Source organism: Argiope bruennichi, chromosome 6, assembly GCF_947563725.1.
Source record: "Argiope bruennichi chromosome 6, qqArgBrue1.1, whole genome shotgun sequence".
Lineage (NCBI taxonomy): Eukaryota > Metazoa > Arthropoda > Arachnida > Araneae > Araneidae > Argiope > Argiope bruennichi.
In genome coordinates, this window is record NC_079156.1 from 94,390,172 (window position 1) to 94,408,315 (window position 18,144).

The following is an 18,144-nucleotide window of genomic DNA, read 5'->3' on the forward strand; positions in this document are numbered from 1 at the left end:
TTTTAATAGTGAGTTTCAATCTCTGTTGACGTTAAAAGCAGATAGTCAGATTTTGAATTAATTTTTAAATAGGAAGAAAGTTTAAGGCTATTTTTCAAGTTAAAGAAAAATTTTCGAATTTATAAGGTAAAAAATATTTTTATTTAAGTATCTCTAAAGCTATTTTAAATTCAGTTTAATAAACAAATATTGGCTCTTCGCCTTTTGATTTGCTAGCGCAATATTGCTTATGTACAAAATAAATATAGTTTTTAATTAATGAAAAATAACTATTTTAAAATATTTTTTGCTTTATAGTTTATATGAGAAAAATTTGAAGAAAAGTTGTTGCAGTGTTTGTCGCATTGTAAAGAATATAAAAATTGGCGTTTTAGTTTCATTTAAATGGATAATTTCACTTGTAAAAGATCGATGAATTTCTTCTATGAACAATAATTATGCAGTAAGGAACGAGGAAAATAAAATTAACAGCAATTGGTGTACTTATGACAATAACTAGCTGTTCAGCATTTTATTTGTTTAGATAGAAGAAAAACATAAGATGCACTTTATACTTCTGGTTATATATTAAAATTGCATTTTGCATACATTCTCAATAATATTTAATTGAAATATCAATGATATAATATTGTTCTTTCCTCATCAAGGCTATTGAACTTTAAAAAACATATGTCTTTATCACGAAGTTGAAGCATTAACTTGAATTTCGTAGATTGGTATACTTTCGTATCTTTTTTTTATAATCAAAATAATAATTAAAATTAATTGCATATCATTGATTTTCTTGAGAATTTGAATTATTGGTATAAAATTAACTACAGTTCTTTGTACACATGCAGATATTTCTTTTTAAATTAGTACTTTTAATTTTAAATATAAGATTTTAATTCTGTAGAAAGTGAAACATTTTCAATTAAAAAAAATTATGATTTTCTTTTATTGTACTATGTATAATGTATGTACTATGTATTCTTTTATTGTACTATCTATAATAATAAGTAACAATATGCTTCTTTTAAAAAGGCTTTATCAAATGAATAAAAACATTAAAATATTAAATAAATTAAGCCTAATTAGCCTAAATTAATATTGGAAAAATAAATTTAATATAAAGTTTGTAAATCGATAAAGTGTTTATGACTATTATACGAGCACTTTATTTAATTTTTAGTATCCAGACATTATGCCGTCAATTCGAGCATGATAAAACAAATAATTTGCATTTTATTTTGTTTTTAAAAATATCAGAACATCTTTGTCAGCAGTTATTAGAATAAACAAAATTTCTTTTAGGAAGTGCTTTTTACACCTAAAAATAATAGTGTTACCATATTAAAAAATATAAATAAAGAATTTTTCTTGCATAAAATCTGTCAACGATAGAAAATGTACGAATAAAATGAATCAAATACACAAACTGAGTGAATTTCTTTCATTTTAAAAAATCGTCTGCTTATTCTTATTTTATTTTTATGAAGTTGGAAATATCTTGAATAATATTAGTGGTTTTTTTTAAATTTTCCAATTATTTAAATAGTTAACATTAGTATTATTGTTGAATTGCGCAATTCGTAATTCAATGGGCAATTTACTTTAAAAAATCAAAAGCAGAAAATGAGTCTACAAAATCAATCGGAGAACATAAACACAACGAATTTTTCTCATTCCGTTGCTTATACTGCGAGTGAGCCTTTTTTCAGATTTAACAATCAAATGATCCCAAAATCGATACTTATCCTTTCCGAAGCTGACAGTTTTGCAATAAGCATTCGCACATTTAAATCCGACGAAGAAAAATAACGTTAAAAAATATTACGAAGGCCCGGAGCCTTTTTTTTTATTATTAGTTCTAGAAAGCTAATATATCAGAAACACGCTTCAATAGTGGCAGTCCGGAGTAAGAAATTTTGCTTTTTCCTCCAATTTTTTTAAGGATTTTCCCTCCCCTTTGCTTTGCTTTTACCTCCATAAAGCACGTTAGGCATCAATAGCACCTGCTACGAGCATACCGAGGGTCTGACCAGCTGTTACGGTGCTGCTATGACGTCACAAGATGGCGACCGATGGAGGCTCGGTTGCACGGAATGGAGTTGGAGGGAAACTGGTTTAAGTCGTGAAGGGATGAGGACTTGGAATTTATAAATGTCTCGAGTTTGTTTTAAAACAAACAGCAGGAAAGGCAGTTAAAGTTGGTTTTAAATGGAGTGGAGTTTTCGCTATAAAGAAAAATTTTATAATGGGGGGAGGTTGCTCGAAATTTAATAAATAAATAAATACATAAAATTAGATAACAAAAATAAAACTTTTGATCTCAAATTTTATTTATTTATTTTCTTTATACTTAGGTTTAAATTGAAATATCAGTTGAAATTTTTTTTCACCGCTTTCGGAAATATTTTTCTAACTAGTTGACTTGTTATTGTAATATTATGAGGTTTCATTCTAACTTACGATATGGATAATCCAAAAAGATTTTTAAAGAATATTTTATAACAGATATTATTTAAAAATAAAATAAAAAAAAACAGAATTTTGATCCCAAAAAATAACTTTTTTTATCAAATGTTTTCTTCAACTTTTGTTAGTATTTGTTAATTTAATTTGCAGTTATTTATAAAGTTGCACATTTGCATTCTTATATACCCTGTTATATGAATAATCTATGCTGAGTTTTATAATATTTTTTAATTTTTATGTAAAAAGAAAATACAATTTTAAAAAATCAAAAATTTCCGACAATTGCTTGCAATTTTGCTAAATTTTTGTGAAATTTCAGAATTATTAAATGAAAATTTTCAGATCGCTATTTCATAAATTTATTTTGTCCTTTCTAATTAGAAACATTTAAGCTGTTGCTTAACTTCCTTTTAATTTATTATTGTAATTTTTATAATCCGAGATTGTAATGTAATTTCATAATACAAAAAAAAAAGACTTTGTTGGAGAAGTTGAATGAAATTAAAAAAAAATTACTAATATATTGGATGCAGGAAATAAAACTTTTAATCACCCCTTTTCTTTTAGCTAATATTTAGATTAAAATTTTTTCTACGAATAATTTTTTAATCAATTAGTAATTTTTTTCTTCTCCTTTTGCTGCAAATATTTAAATTATCTAATTAAGTTATATTTGCTTTGCTTCAAAGTTATGTTCCTATTTGTCTTCGTAATGTCGATTAATTCTAGAATTAAAATTTAAATTAATAGAATCATCGCAATTTAAATGTAAAATAAAAAAAACATCAAAAATTATTAAAATTCCATAAAATATTTTTTATAAATTGTTTCGATTCGTTGCATGTGTATCTAAATATTAAAGTTATCTTCTATTTTATCGTTTGATTTTTTTTTCTGGTTTGATTTAAAAACTTAATTTTTCTGAAAGATCACGCTGTGCATATGATTTTAGTGATCTTGGTATTTATTTTTTTTCACTTATATTCAGTGTAGACTTATTTTCTCAAGATTTAGAGTTCAGCCTCGAATTAAAGGCCGAAAGCTTTTAAGTATATATATATATATATATATATATATATATATATATATATATATATATATATATATTAATCCAGCGGCAGTTGTCTTCTCAAAACTTTCTCGTATACTTCATACTCTTTAATAAACTTGTCATGCCAGAGGATTCCTTACATGGCATTGGCGTACCATACTTACGAAATATTAACTTTTGACTGAATTTAGCATTTTTACTGAATCTCATGACATCCTTGGCGATTATTTGGTGACTTATCCCTGGCATGCGTTCATATTCTCCAAAAATCAAATTTGTGTTTTAGACGAGTTTTGATAAACCGATTGGATAAATTTTGACACATAACTACACTTGTAGTCACAAAAACTCCACATCTTTCTGCGTGTAGCCCCTTAATGAGATAGAATCGTCGAAAATTGGTCGTCTCAGGATACTTAAACAAACAGTGTTTTTTTTACTGTTCTTTTGTTTCGGCGTGGGGGATTATTGGATCTCGAATACTAATAAAAGGAATGAAAATGAGAATATGTAAATATAAAAAATAGCTACGAATCTTGAATGAAATACAACTAACAAAGTTATTCCTGTATTATTATTTATAACGCAGGGTTATGTTATTATTTACACAGGGCGATTATTAAAAGGTTAAGAAAAACGTTATATAACTGAAAAGAACCACTGATTCTGAATGGGATGCCATAGATTCTTGTTGTGAATAATAAAGGATACTAATTCCTTCATTTAGTTTTGTAAAAGCGGTAAAGGAATTAGTATCCTTTATTTAATATTAGTATCCTTAATCCTTTATTAGTCATATATTCGTTACTAATAAAGGATTAAGAAAGTGGAATTAGTGCATGAAAATAAAATGTATGATTAAAAGAATAGTGAATGGGATGGAATATTATTTTATTCTGTTGTAACTAATAAAAGATACTTATTCCTTGCCCTCCTTTTGTGCGTGTATTTGTGCCTGGTAAAATATTTAGGAAGTGGAATTGGCAGATGAAAATAAAATATGTAATTAAAAGAATAGTGAATGGGATAGTGTATTATTTTATCCTGTTGTGACAAATAAAGGATACTAATTCTTTTTCCTCCTAATTCCTTTCTTTCTCCTTTTGCATGGCACTAATTCCTTTACCACTTTTTGTGTATGTATTTGATTAATAAATGATTTAGAAAGTGGAATTAGCAGATGAAAATAAAATATATAATTAACCAAATAATAAATGTGATACAGTATTATTTTATTGCAATAAATCCTCTAATGAGTATTCAGGGGTACAATTGTATCGTACTCACCTTACGTAAGGGTTAAAAAGAGGCCGGCATCTTAAAAAAATGTACTATCCCCTTGACATTCAGCCCTGAATGCTCACCATCTGATTTCCCCATTCATAACCAACCCATCACACAGCATTGCGTGTTTATTTAAAGGCCATCTAATTAAGTCAGCCCCACACGCGTGGCTGCACGCGTCACCGTGTAAAAAAACAACAATAACCCATCCTACCAAACAAATAATAAAATACGACTTTTTCTCCCTGGGCGGCAACTCCACTGCCAAGACAGGTGCAGCTGCCAATCAAACAGTCACAACTCGGCACAGGTGCAGAACCGCTGCAGCTGAGCTCGAGCCCGTGCCAAAAGCGGCGTGCACCTGCCCCGATGGGGTGACTCAGCTCGGATCGCTTTCTACTTACTCCACTACCTTTTGTTTTAATGCCTGGTTAGTAAGGTGCTTGGTGTAGGGAGATTGCATTGCTTCGTTTCTGTGTGTTCGCCTCCTCCCCAACCCCCCACTCCCACTCAACAAAATTGCACCTGCACGCCGGTAAATAAATAAATAAAACCGTTTTGGAGTTGAATGTTTAATTCGGGTGACTGATTGGCTTAGGCTTAGGAGGAAGAATTACGTGAGTAGAATTGGCAGCGGGAAAGAATCGTCTGCTTGGTAAAAGCTTTTTTTAATCCTTTTGTTATGTTTTTTTATTTGTAATCTACGATATTCCTTTTTTTGCAATTTTTTTATGTGAAGAATTAAAAAGAAGAAGAAGGGCAAAACAGTTGTGCTAAAATGCATAAAAGCGGTTTTTTATTTTTTATTTTATTGGTAGGTTATACTCTAATTGTTACGGTATCTTTTATTAGTGAAAAGATTTAAAAAAATATATATCGCAAACCAAAAATTTTATCAATGACACCGTTTTTTTTTTTTTTTTTTTTTTTTTTGGCTGGTATTTGCTAGAAGTTAGTTTAATTACTTTTCAATTGAGATTACTGGATGAACGTTGTACAATAAGATAAAATAGGCAAAGATTTGGAGCAAGATTTCCCTGACACAATGATAATTCAGAAAACAACTAATATTTTTCAACTTATTAAAAGAAATTTTATAGGCACCCAACAAATTGTAAACATTAACAAAGAAAAAGAAATACTGCAATTTTTTAAAATTGATTTTAGAATATTCAGCGTTTCAGTTATCAAAAAGGGTGGTCCATTGTGTACTTAGAAAAAAGCTATTTAGAAAGTTGCATATAATATCTGCAAATATTACTATCGTTGTAATACAGTGTTTTGTCTGATTATGCAAAAATTAATAAAACTCTCATAATTTATTTCAACGTCGGCAGAAAAACAATAGATTCAGAATCATATTTATAAACTTTAAATGCAGTTTTATCAAGGGAAGTGTTTTGTTGTTGCCACAACCTTAATAATAAATTATTTTTAAAAATTAAAGTTAAAAATATCTAATAAAATAATGGCAATGATAATAAAATGACGGCGCATATCATCCGACAGGAAGAAATAAGCATAACATGATAATAATTTTCAATATAACTCTCTAATTTAGATAATAAAACTAGAAAGAAGAAGTTGATCATTTTCTTTTATAATATGTTTGTGATAATTAAGATATTAGAATATTAAAAATTGTCAATCTTTATTCAATTTTTTATTCATTATTAATTCTGTTCTGAAATTAATATTTATTGGCTGAAAAGTTGGTTAAGCTTATTATGGTTTGAAACATCGATTTTAGAATGGAAGCAAAAAGTTTATTTGTAAAAAGAATTAAGCAAAATTCCAAATTTACTTGACGAACTTTCTGAAATTATACATTGCTTTTGTTTTCAATTGATTTACCTCATAGATTTATAACTGTAATTTAAGATAAAATAGGCAATCATTTTCATAGATTATTTTGAAATATATTTTGCCGTCAAATTTTTGGAGATTTAAACTGGAAACTATTTAATCATTTGTATGATTTTCATTTTGATAATTGCCCCTTTGAATAGTTTAAATACCATTTAGTTTCCCAAATCAATTCTACATTAGATTTTTCAGATGTCTCTACAAATATTAATAGAGACAGAAGAGATATGTTGATCTGGGAAACCAAAAGATGGACTCATCACAAGCAATTCAGTGATTCAGAAATGGCATATTCTGATAGTACGCCTCTCTGGAGTGGAACCACTTGGTTTCTGATAACATATTTTACGAAGGAAATTGTAGCTGTAACCAAGAAATTGTATCATTACGTGAAATTAGAACTATTTCACAGCAACCTAAATACGGATATCAAAAAAAAAATGTATTGCCTGCTTGTATCATTTGAAATAGCAGGCAAAAAACCTCATACAAGCAAAATTATTATATGCACATATAAAGTGCACTTTAAATTCCTAAAATTTTCATAGTATCTTATCACAGGGAAGTATGATTTCAATTCAATCCAGTAGGAATGTTCTCCTCGAAATTTTCTCGCAGACATTCTAATAAATCTTTTATCTCCTTCTTTCAGCATAAAATTGTACATATTCGGTATGGGTGCGAATTCCTTGCATGGAGTTGATGATATATAGCTATAAAATATAGATTTTTTTTTTTTTTTTTTTTTTGCGCAAACATAGCAAGTTTTCTGAATCTATCGGGAGAATATGTATTTTGGATGCCTTTTTCCTGATCGATTGACACTAAAATTTGAAACAGAACTACAGTTGTAGTCACAAGACAACATACCGTATTTCATTGATTTAAGCTGTTGCGTTTACGATTTATTGAGTTTATATGCATGCGAAAGAACAGACCGACAGACGGTCAACCGTTTGACAGACTTGGTTCAAAATCGAAATAGAATCTATATTTTGGAGAATAAATCTGTGTACTATATGTATCTACCTAACTCTTTGGGCTTTGTTGTTATAGAACTCATTTGTACTCGAACAGTTTGGCAAAGAGGCATCTTGCGAATTATTTCGGGCAACATTCAATAGAAAACTACAAATTTAGTAATAAGCCAATGAACCGAATTTCATTCATCTACCTCAAAGTAATTTTGAGTTCTAGTGTTTGCAAACAGAAGGCAGAAAGCTAAAAACATGTTTTTAGGATTCAGAAAATCAAATCAAATTTGTCAAAACCTTGAGTTTGAGTTTTTTGACGATTACAATATTTCTCTAAATTTGGTAATGAGAAAGTATAAACATTACTACAGCTCTTCTAATATTAATTTTACGTGCTGATTTATGAAATTCTACCATATTTGATAGGATAACAATATGAATTGCATTAATTTCCGCTGCCAATTTAAAGTTGCTTGTGTTACCAAATCATCGAACTAATTATGAAATAAAGATGAAACGTAATTATTTAGACATATACAACTCTTAATTTAATAACGATAACTTCTATACCATTTATTTTCTGATCTTTTTTCTTCAATGTCTAATAAAACTCTTGATATTTTCATAAAAAAAGAAAGATATATATAGAAACTACTAAGTTTTATGTCTATGAAGTATGTAAAATGTATATAGAACGTGACACCTCAAGATTTGATGAATCTCCATGGTTTAGAACTTTCTGAGCATCAGAAAAATATATATTGGAAATAACCTTGTCTCTTTTGCGATCATGATTTCTCGTAAGCGTAAAGACCTAGATGTATGAAATTTGGTGTTTGATCATTACACTAAAATTGCATATTTCTGTATAATTTTGAGTGAAATCTGACTGTCTGTCTACGTAGATTCGAAGATTATAACTCAGAAATGTAAAACCCCTATTTGCACAAAAGCCCAACAACATTTTACGATATCTTGATGATCTTGATCAATATTTATAATATCCATCAATGTTGAGAAGGTATCGTACAATATCGTGTACGATTACGAAAGCTTTATGAATGAAATTTGGTGTATAGTTTTATCACCAATTCCGTCAATGCATTAGATATCTCTTGATTTATATATTTATGTGTATATCAAATTTTTGAATCAAATCCGTCAACGTACTGAATATATCTAGGTCTGTATATTAGGGAAGCTTTATATGGATGAAATTTAAAATATATTTTTATCAGTAGGTCTTCATCAAACTTCTAGTGCATCAGCGCATAGAATATCTTCACTTTTGTATATTAAGTAAGCTTTATGGATGAAATTCAGAATATGTTTTCATCATTACATCTGTATCAAATTTTGGAGCAAATCCCTGAACGCATTCAACGCTTCCTAGTCTGTATGGTAGGAGAGATTTATCGGTGAAATGTAGAATTTAGTTTTATCATTAGATCTGTATCAAATTTTGGAGCAAATCCATGAACGCATTAAATGGCTCCCTGTCTACATTTTCGTGAAGTTTTATGGATGAAATTTAAAATATGGTTTTATCAATAGATTTGTATCAAATTTCGGATCAAATTCTGCAAAGTCTGTCTTCCCGGTCTGCATATAAGAAAAGCTTTATGGCTGAAGTTTAGAACATGGTTTGTCGTTAGGTCTGTATCAGATTTTGGATCAAGTCCGTCAACAGATTGAAAGCATTTCTGTCTGTATATTAGAGAAGCTTTATGGATGAAATTTTAAAAAATATTTTTGTCACTAGGTCTGTATCCAATTTTGGATCAAATTCTTCAATGCATTCAACACCTCCTGTTCTACATATTAAGGAAGCTCCATAGATAAAATTTAGAATACGGTTTTATCATTAAATCTGTATCAAATTTTGGATCAAATTCTACAACGCATTGTAGCCTCCCGGTTTGCATATTAGGAGTGCTTTAGATATGTAATTCAGAATTTGATTTTGGCACTAGATTTGTCTTAAATATTCGATCATTGCATTGGACACCTCCAGGTCTACTTATTATGGAAGCTTTAAGGATTAAATTTAAAATATGGTTTTATTAATAGATTTGTATCAAATTCGGATCAAATTCTGCAAAGTCTGTCTTCCAGGTTTGCATATAAGAAAAGCTTTATGACTGAAGTTTAGAACATGGTTTTGTCACTAGGTCTATATCAGATTTTGGATCCAGTCCGTCAACACATTGAAAGCATTTCTGTCTTACATATTAGAGAAGCTTTATGGATGAAATTAAAAATGTGTTTTTGTCACTAAGTCTGTATCCAATTTTGGATCAAATTCTTCAACGCATTGAACACCTCCTGTTCTACATATTAAGGAAGTTTTATAGATAAAATTTAGAATATGGTTTTATCATTATATCTGTATCAAATTTTGGATCAAATCCGTGAAAGCAGTGAACGCCTCCCAGTCTGTAAATTAGGGAAGCTTTATGGATAGAATTTAATATATGTTTTTATTAAGAAATCTGTATCAAATTTTGGATCAAATTTTCCAACGCATTGAAGCCTCTCCGTCTTCATATTAGGAGAGCTTTACAGATGAAATTCAGAATATGATTTTGTAACTAGAGTTGTAATAAATATACAATCAAGCCATTAGACACCACCAGGTCTACATATTATGGAAGCTTTATGGATTAAATTTAAAATATGGTTTTATCAATAGATCTGCATCAAATTCTGGATCAAATCCATCAAAGCAATGAACACCACCCTGTTTGTATATTAGGAGAGATTTATGGATGAAATTGGGAATATTATTTTATTACTAGGTTTCTATTAAATTTTGAATCAAGTCATCAACGCGTAGAACGTCTCCAAATCTATATATTTATGCATATATGAAAGCGATAGTACAAAAACGCAGAATAGATTCCCAGATAAGTGAAATTAGTAAATGGTCCTATCACAGAAATTAAAGATCTATAACAAATTTTATATTTAATAAATTAATAGAAAAATGTTTAATATTCATACTCGATTCTCTTCAGTATGCTTTAGAGTATTAGTACAGCTGCTTTATTACAGTATTAGTATTATTACAGCTGCTTTATTACTGCTATTATTACAACTTTAAAGTATTATTTCAGTGTGCTTTAATGTATTAAGCTGCGTATACGAAAATCAGAGGGAAAACTTTCCCATTGGTTAGTATATTTGGATAACTTTAAATATTTCATTTTGATTATTCTCTCTCATACAATTTGCTCATATTCCAGAGAGGGATGTTGAACGCCGAGTTGGGTTTTAGAACAAAACACTTGCTTACAAGCTCCTGCAAACCAAATATTTTCCCTAGAAACTAAGCAATGGCATTGCGACGGTAGCGTTTAGGGGTAGTACAGTTAGTTCTGTCTCTAATCTGAAGGTTCGAGACAAAACTTGTATAACATTTTAGACAAAAGATATTGAGATTTGAAAAATAATAATCGGCCCTGACCATATATGCTTCTTAAGCCATTGTTGAGGAATGAGGGCGTGGTGGAAAAATATATTATATACCGGTGCAATTTGACTTTGGTTCACCACTGAAAAAAAAGGTAGATTCCTTTACATCTAAGTTACTATCTGGAAATACAAATTCTTGATGTTAAAAACAGACAAAATTAGTTCGTGAAAATAACTTTTTAACCCTTAACTTCTAAGATATTGCAGTTAACAGACAATTTTAGCTATAAAAATTGCTTGTTTTAATGAGACGCTAATTTGGCTCATTAGATTTGATTTTCTATTTTCAGTATTAAGAAAGTTATAGGGAAATGAAAATTTCAATCCCCCACCATTCCACTTCCTTTGAGCTAGTTGGGCCATTTACGAACTCGTCCGGGATTTTTTTCATTTCTAACAACATATTCCAAGCCAGTTAAAATCCAAACAAAATTACTCTAGTTATTCTGTTCACTAAATAATATGGGCAAAGCGTTATACTCATGCACGCACGCACGACACACACACTTTATGAGAAGCTTAAGGGACACCCTAATATTTAAAAAAAATATTTGAAATTATTAACTGAAAAAAATGACGTCATATAACCGAATTCATTTGAATGCTTAACCGAATTACACAAGTGAGTACACCTTAACACTCGTACTTTAACAAACAGAAAAGAGCGATTTCTATAGAAATGAGTCAAAGCTGTAGAATTCGAAATAAATGTGAAAACTGAGCTTGTTCAAATTCAGGTTGCAGTTAAGCAAATATTGTGAAGCGATTTTAAAAGCAGGTGTTTTCTGTACTTCTCTTTCGTGTTATGTTCGATAAAATGTTTTCATTTTCTAAAAATAAGACACAAAGAAATCAGTGGGCGTTTTTTTTCAAAGAAAATATGTGCAGTTCTTTCGTAAGTAAATAGTTGAACAAAAATACGTTTTATATATTATTTAACCTTTCATTACATAATGATATATATGAATTCTTTTCCTATATGTTTTTCTTTTTGAAATTAATTTTTAATAATTAAAAAACGATTTCTAAAATCTTTGTTTTATACAATTATTTTTAATTATTTGATTAATTAAATATTTTATTCACATTTTTTTGTAATTTCTTTTTTAACTTAAAATAAGAAAGTTTTAAAATGAAGCAATTTCAAACAAGCATTTGCAGTATTTTAAATAAATTAAAAATTCCTTTTCTAAAATAATTTACCTACATTCCTTAAACTTATTTAAAGTGTTGAAAATTAATAATTTGAGTCCATTTGTTTATGAAATATATCTGAATCTATTATTCTAGTTACCTATTTGATTCTGTAAGCGTAATTATCCGTACAAGACGTTTGTCTGTTATTACGTCACGTATAATAAGAGAACATCGTAGTGAGCGTATTATTCCGCGGCCAGTTAATTATCACCAGCAGTGATGTTACCATAATACTAGATAATAAATGATTATCACAATGAGCTGGTTTTTTCAATACTGATGTTCACTGGTAACAAATTATTCCGTTTATAAAGGCAAACAAATTTTTAAAAAGTTTCAAAATTTCACTTATTTAAATAGTAGCAAGGAATAATACATTATGAAGTGAATGAAACATGTACAGGAAACTAGGTATCTCCTGTATTCCTTTTATTATTTATTATAAAAAAATCTAAAAGTTTAATGGTAGTTTAACATAGCTTCCATTTTGGGACGACAGTGTCATAATACTTTTAATGAGCATTTGGATTAAAATATATTTTTTGCTATGAAAAAGGAAATCGTCTGCTTTTAAAAATGGCTGAAAAACATAAAACACATTTCCATTTATTAAAAAAGATTTTCTCCCGATTTTGTAAAGCCTTCCGGAAGACGAAAAAAAGACAAATGACACCGCCGACACCTCCAAAACGATTTCGCACCCCATCACGTGACCCCTCAACAGTACATACATCACCTCTCGCGAACCCATCTCAGGCACACACAAACCTCCAACACCGCCCTATCTAAACATCCGAAACGATCTTAATTATCTCCGAGAGCCCATTTATCGCCAAGTGCTAACACCATCGCGCCAAAAGAAACAAAAAATAAATAACAACTTGGCGAGGGGAATGGAAAAAAAAATTCCACCCCAATGGAAAAACACTTTACTTCTTTAGACCAAAGGATTCAGCTGCGCCAAACTATGGAGAGAGAAAGAAAGAAAGAGAGAGAGAGAGAGAGAATTTCTCCAAACGTTGATGATGGCGGAACGTTCTCAGGATGCTGGGGAGGAAAAGAAAACTGGAAAAGAGAAGGGGGGGGGCACTGAAATGGGGAGGGGGGAGAAAAGTATGTACCGCCTGTGTGGGGTGGCATTTATTCATCAAGACTGCGTCGGCCCATCTGGTGTATTTCCACAGGAGAGTGCCAGCTGGGAGCGTGTCGCTAGGACCCCCACCCCACCAGTTATGTCGTCCCCCCCAGGCACCGTCATTGTTGGATCCCCTTTTCCTTCACTCCTTGTTCCTTTTATTAATCCTTTTTTTACCATGCCTGGCGCCATCTAGTGCCGAACTGAAGAATGATTGCTGGTTAAGAAAAAGATTGGCTTGCTACTTTTGGCAATGTATCACCATCACCATAAGTGCATCAAAAACTGATTAAAAAAATTTTTTTTTTTGAAAAATACGAATAAAAAATTGTAGTTGATTGGAATTAAAATTGTGATTGATTAAATTAAGATATTTCTTATTTTTTGTAGTAATTTTTCTGTATGATAGAGTAATTTCCACAATCCTATATATGCTTGTTATATTGCAATAAATTATCTATATTACGAAAGAAATTTTACATATTGGAAAAAACATAACAAATAAATAGAATATGTTATATTTCATGTTGATGGGAAAAAAAAGTATTTCTAAATTATTTTTTAAAGTTATATTCTTTATTATTAGGAAAACTTAATGAATTACAAAACTTTAACAACAAAAATTGTAATAACAGGCAACGTGGAATGCAAAACTATACAAAGGTTTTTGTCAGTATAGAAGCAAAAAAAAAAAAAAAAAAAGGGAGAAAACATTTTTAACTAAAGGAATTTTACTCACATTCCAAAAATGCCTTTCAAAGCTGTATAATTAATAGTTTAAGCTGTATAGAATTATTTTTTTGCAAAATGTAAAATATATAATATGAGATCAAATATAACAAAATATCTATCCGGTATATGTTCACCACTACATCACATGCTTTTTGTAAAAGCCGTACATGCATATTAAATATTTTTTTTTTTTTTTGAAATTCCTTAATGAAAGATTGTTATTAGTTAATATGAAATTCATGAAATAAACATCTAAATTCTTTTTTTATATGTTGTAATGATTTGATGAGTGAGCTTATAAGAAGATGATATAAATGATGCAATTATTATTTATTTGCTTTCGAGTATGTATATTAATTTAGTATTTAATTAATTAAAAAAATTGGATCTACAATTTTCATAAAATTTTCTTAATTATTAAGATTTTTCCAGTTAAATCTTATAGTTACAAATTATAATTTTAATTTACAACTCTGTTAAAAAATATTTGAAACCGAATGAAAATTTTAAAATCTATACAGTTTTTTAAAACCAGTGGAACCCTCCCCCCCCCCATTTTTCTGAAGTAGAAACATCTGCATTGACTTTAACAGAGCATACCTAGAAACGCATCAGTATTCTTTAGCGACAGCACTCATCCTCATCCATCAAAAACGAAACTAAAACCCTTTTAGTCGCCAACCACTTAAAGTCCATCGCCAAGCTTGGCGAGAGTGGAGCCTCCAGTAAACCTAAAACAGTTCGCTGATCTCCGTTTCCTCAGTTCATCTGCTGTGTCAGCAGAGTGGGGTGGCTCGAAGTGACGCTCTCTTGCAGCTGCTCTTGCTCTTCCCAGCGGAATCGCTCTCCATCCTCTCTCTCTCTTTCTCTCCTCTGGCTCTCTTTGGGTAGACGATCCCCGATGATCTTATGCGAAGGTAAATAGAATATTCTTTTGTTTCTTGGGGGTGGCTTACTTATAATGGTTTGTAAGTTGGTTACTTAAAAAGTATTTTGGAATGAATAAAAATGATAATAAAAACAACGTATAGTTGGATATGTAGATTTCAGACGAAATGCAAAAATATACGAAAGCTTGTTTTGTTACTGAAGGACCCTACTAAGTTTGAGATACCAAAAAAAATAGTTAACATATTAGTTATTAAATTACTGTTTATAGATCTTAAAAAATCTTTTATAGATTCCTGGAATTGGCTAAACTAAGCTATAAATTTTGATCAGTTGGTTTTTTTTTCAATATATATTCAATATTTAGTATTAATACAATTTAATTATATTTGATGTAAAATTAATTATCTATCAATAATAAAACATCATATTCTTATATATAAAATATACCGGAGTCATAAATAAATGTTTTTTTATTTTAATATTAATCAAAACAAACATTTGCATGAAATATAGTTAACATGTTTGCAAATATATTTAATAGCTATCTGATTCGAGGGGTATTTTTGCCTCTCTCTTTTAATACCTATGATTTCATTAAAAATTTTAAAATCTTGAATGAAACATTAGTGTATGTGTTTATTCTTATTTATATTAAAGAAAATAATTTTTCCATCTTGTAAGTTTTAGGAATACCAGTAGAGATTTTCATAATTCTTTTACTGAGAGCTACATTATTGAAAAATCTAAAGTTTAATATTAAACTGGATGTACCATTAATTTCACGACTTAGTTGGTTATTTCTTATTAGTCTTATTTTCGTTAAATTATATTCTTGAAAAAATTATATTCAACATTCGTTTGGAAAAATGAAATAATTCCGCATTTACTTTATACAGAAGAAACTGTTTTAATCTTTTATTATTCTAAAAATTTGCTTTTTTCTCCCGTATGAGTAATTTCCTGCAAAATCCCAAACACATAAGTTAGTATTTTTACAAAAATCGAATAATGAATAGTTTATATATTAATCTGCTTCTTAAAATGAAATGTATTATATCATTCTAGAATGTTGTTCTTTGCAATCTAATTAGGCGTCGACTTTTTAAATAAATTACAAAAATGTTTCAATTGTCATGGAAAAATTATATAAAATTAGTACAGAGATTTGCTTAAAATCATGTGTTTGATTCTACAAAAACTTCTATTTAGATTTAAACAAACATAAATAACAGATTTAAAAAAAATGCCTTATATTTAACCATGGAGAAACTAATAAATATTTTTTAACATCAATCATCCATTATTTATTTTTGGTATTTCGGAAACAAACGGTTTTTTTGACGTTCGAGTTCAAAAGAGATAAATAATAACTTCTAATTAATTAATTATTAGTTGAATTTATGTTGTTAATGTACTGTAAATACTTCTTATACATTTTATAATCATGATGAATATTAGTTTTTAAATAAAGTTGTATCCAAAAATCCTTGTTGACAAGAAACGTACTTATCATATTTCGTATGTGTCTAAATTAAATTAGAATTTATTTGAGAAACGAAACATAATGTGATGAATTTGGCAAGAAAATTCACTTTCCAAATAAAATTCGTATAAAAAAATCCTTATAAAAATAAAATATTTTATACAGATGATTAAAATGAAGCGTTTATCAAGAAATTTACATTCATAATAAAGAAATTTAAAATTTTCAAATGACAATATTTATTAAGAGAATTCTTTTTCAAAATAGTAATACATGCTCTGTTGTCGTCAAATTTTTAAGTTTTGAGAAAATTTAAAGTGAAAATAAACTTCAAAACCACCGACTGAAACTTCTACGTAAATTATATTTTGTTATTTAATGTAGTAATACATAAACTATGTAATTTCCAAATTCATTTATTTAGATAAGGTATATTAATCATATATTCCGAAATTTCAAAACAGTGCATTGTTTTGAAATCAAAGATTGTGCCATAACTTGTTAAATCAAACCTTACTCCATCAGCATGCATTCTTTAAATAAATTTAAAAATTTCTGAAAAACTTAATATGACCAGTTAAAAAAAGCTCTAAATCTGTTTGAATTTTGAATTCTTTTTCAACATTTTTTATACTTTCTGATTCATCGCGACATTTAATGTAACAACAAAAGAGCTACTGCCCCTCCGCTGCTATAGCAACTGAGTTAAATTAAAGGACCATGATTGTTTCTATAGCACACTTGTGGAAACTATGTTTGAGTCCATAAAGCCTATCATTGGCCACAAGACAATCCCTTTCTTTGGACATGTCTCGACATTGGAGTGCTGGTACTCTGTTATGGTATCTAAGTTAAATTGAATAACTATCATAAATAAACTTTCTGACTCTTTTTATCACCAATGTTAACAATATTCAAATATTAGCATTTGAAATTACGCATGCGCCTATATTTTTATTTTGCGTTCACAGAATTAGAAGCAGACGAAGATTTAAATATGATTGCACAAACTGAAGTCAATTCATGCTCACGCTGCAAACGTTAAATAATCTTACCAGCTCATTTATTTTTAAACTCACTCCGAAAAGTGCAGAGAGATTTAAACAGAGTAAAGAACCGACTTAAGATAATTTAAAGTTGTATAGTTCCTTAATTTTTTTCTCCGGTTACGGTTACTTCTCTTTATTATACATGTTTAAAATTCGGAAATAAAAGAAATGATAAAAATCCATTGAAAATTTGAGTCTCTTATTGGATCAAATATAAGCAAAGATCTTTTAAATTATCTTTTTTTTAATTATTACTTAATAAAATAAGATAATTTTATATTTTTATATATACTCTTAGGTACGTGAATACGATAAAAAGTCGATTTTTGACGAGAATGCCAAATGGTTTTTATACAGTATTCTAAATTTCTATACATTCTTCTTTATAAAACGCTTTGAATTTTGTTTCTAAATTCATTCTTTGGGGAATTGTATAGATTTTTTTTTATTTGCATAATGTACTTTTGAATGCTATTTTACTTCTAAAGTAAAATGTTTTGTTTTATATCTCTCTTTTAATAAAAAAAAATCATAATTTTTCCTACTTTTTT

General features: G+C 28.9%; 1 protein-coding gene across 9 annotated transcripts in view; it reads left to right on the forward strand.

Annotated features, from left to right (window-relative positions):
- LOC129973069 (protein CBFA2T1-like) overlaps positions 1-18,144 on the forward strand; it is a 92,932-nt gene that overhangs the window by 53,304 nt on the left and 21,484 nt on the right. For 2 of the 9 annotated variants that reach the window (XM_056087435.1, XM_056087436.1), the window contains exon 1: positions 5,234-5,447. The exons of 4 other annotated variants lie outside the window; for them this stretch is intronic. Coding sequence is in view for 2 of the 5 variants with exons in the window: in XM_056087433.1 (XP_055943408.1) it covers positions 15,072-15,087 (16 nt within the window). In the remaining 3 variants the exon portion in view is untranslated. Of the gene's footprint in view, positions 1-5,233; positions 5,448-14,955; positions 15,088-18,144 lie in introns of those variants that run through there. 3 more of the 9 variants (XM_056087433.1, XM_056087434.1, XM_056087439.1) reach the window with 2 other exon arrangements.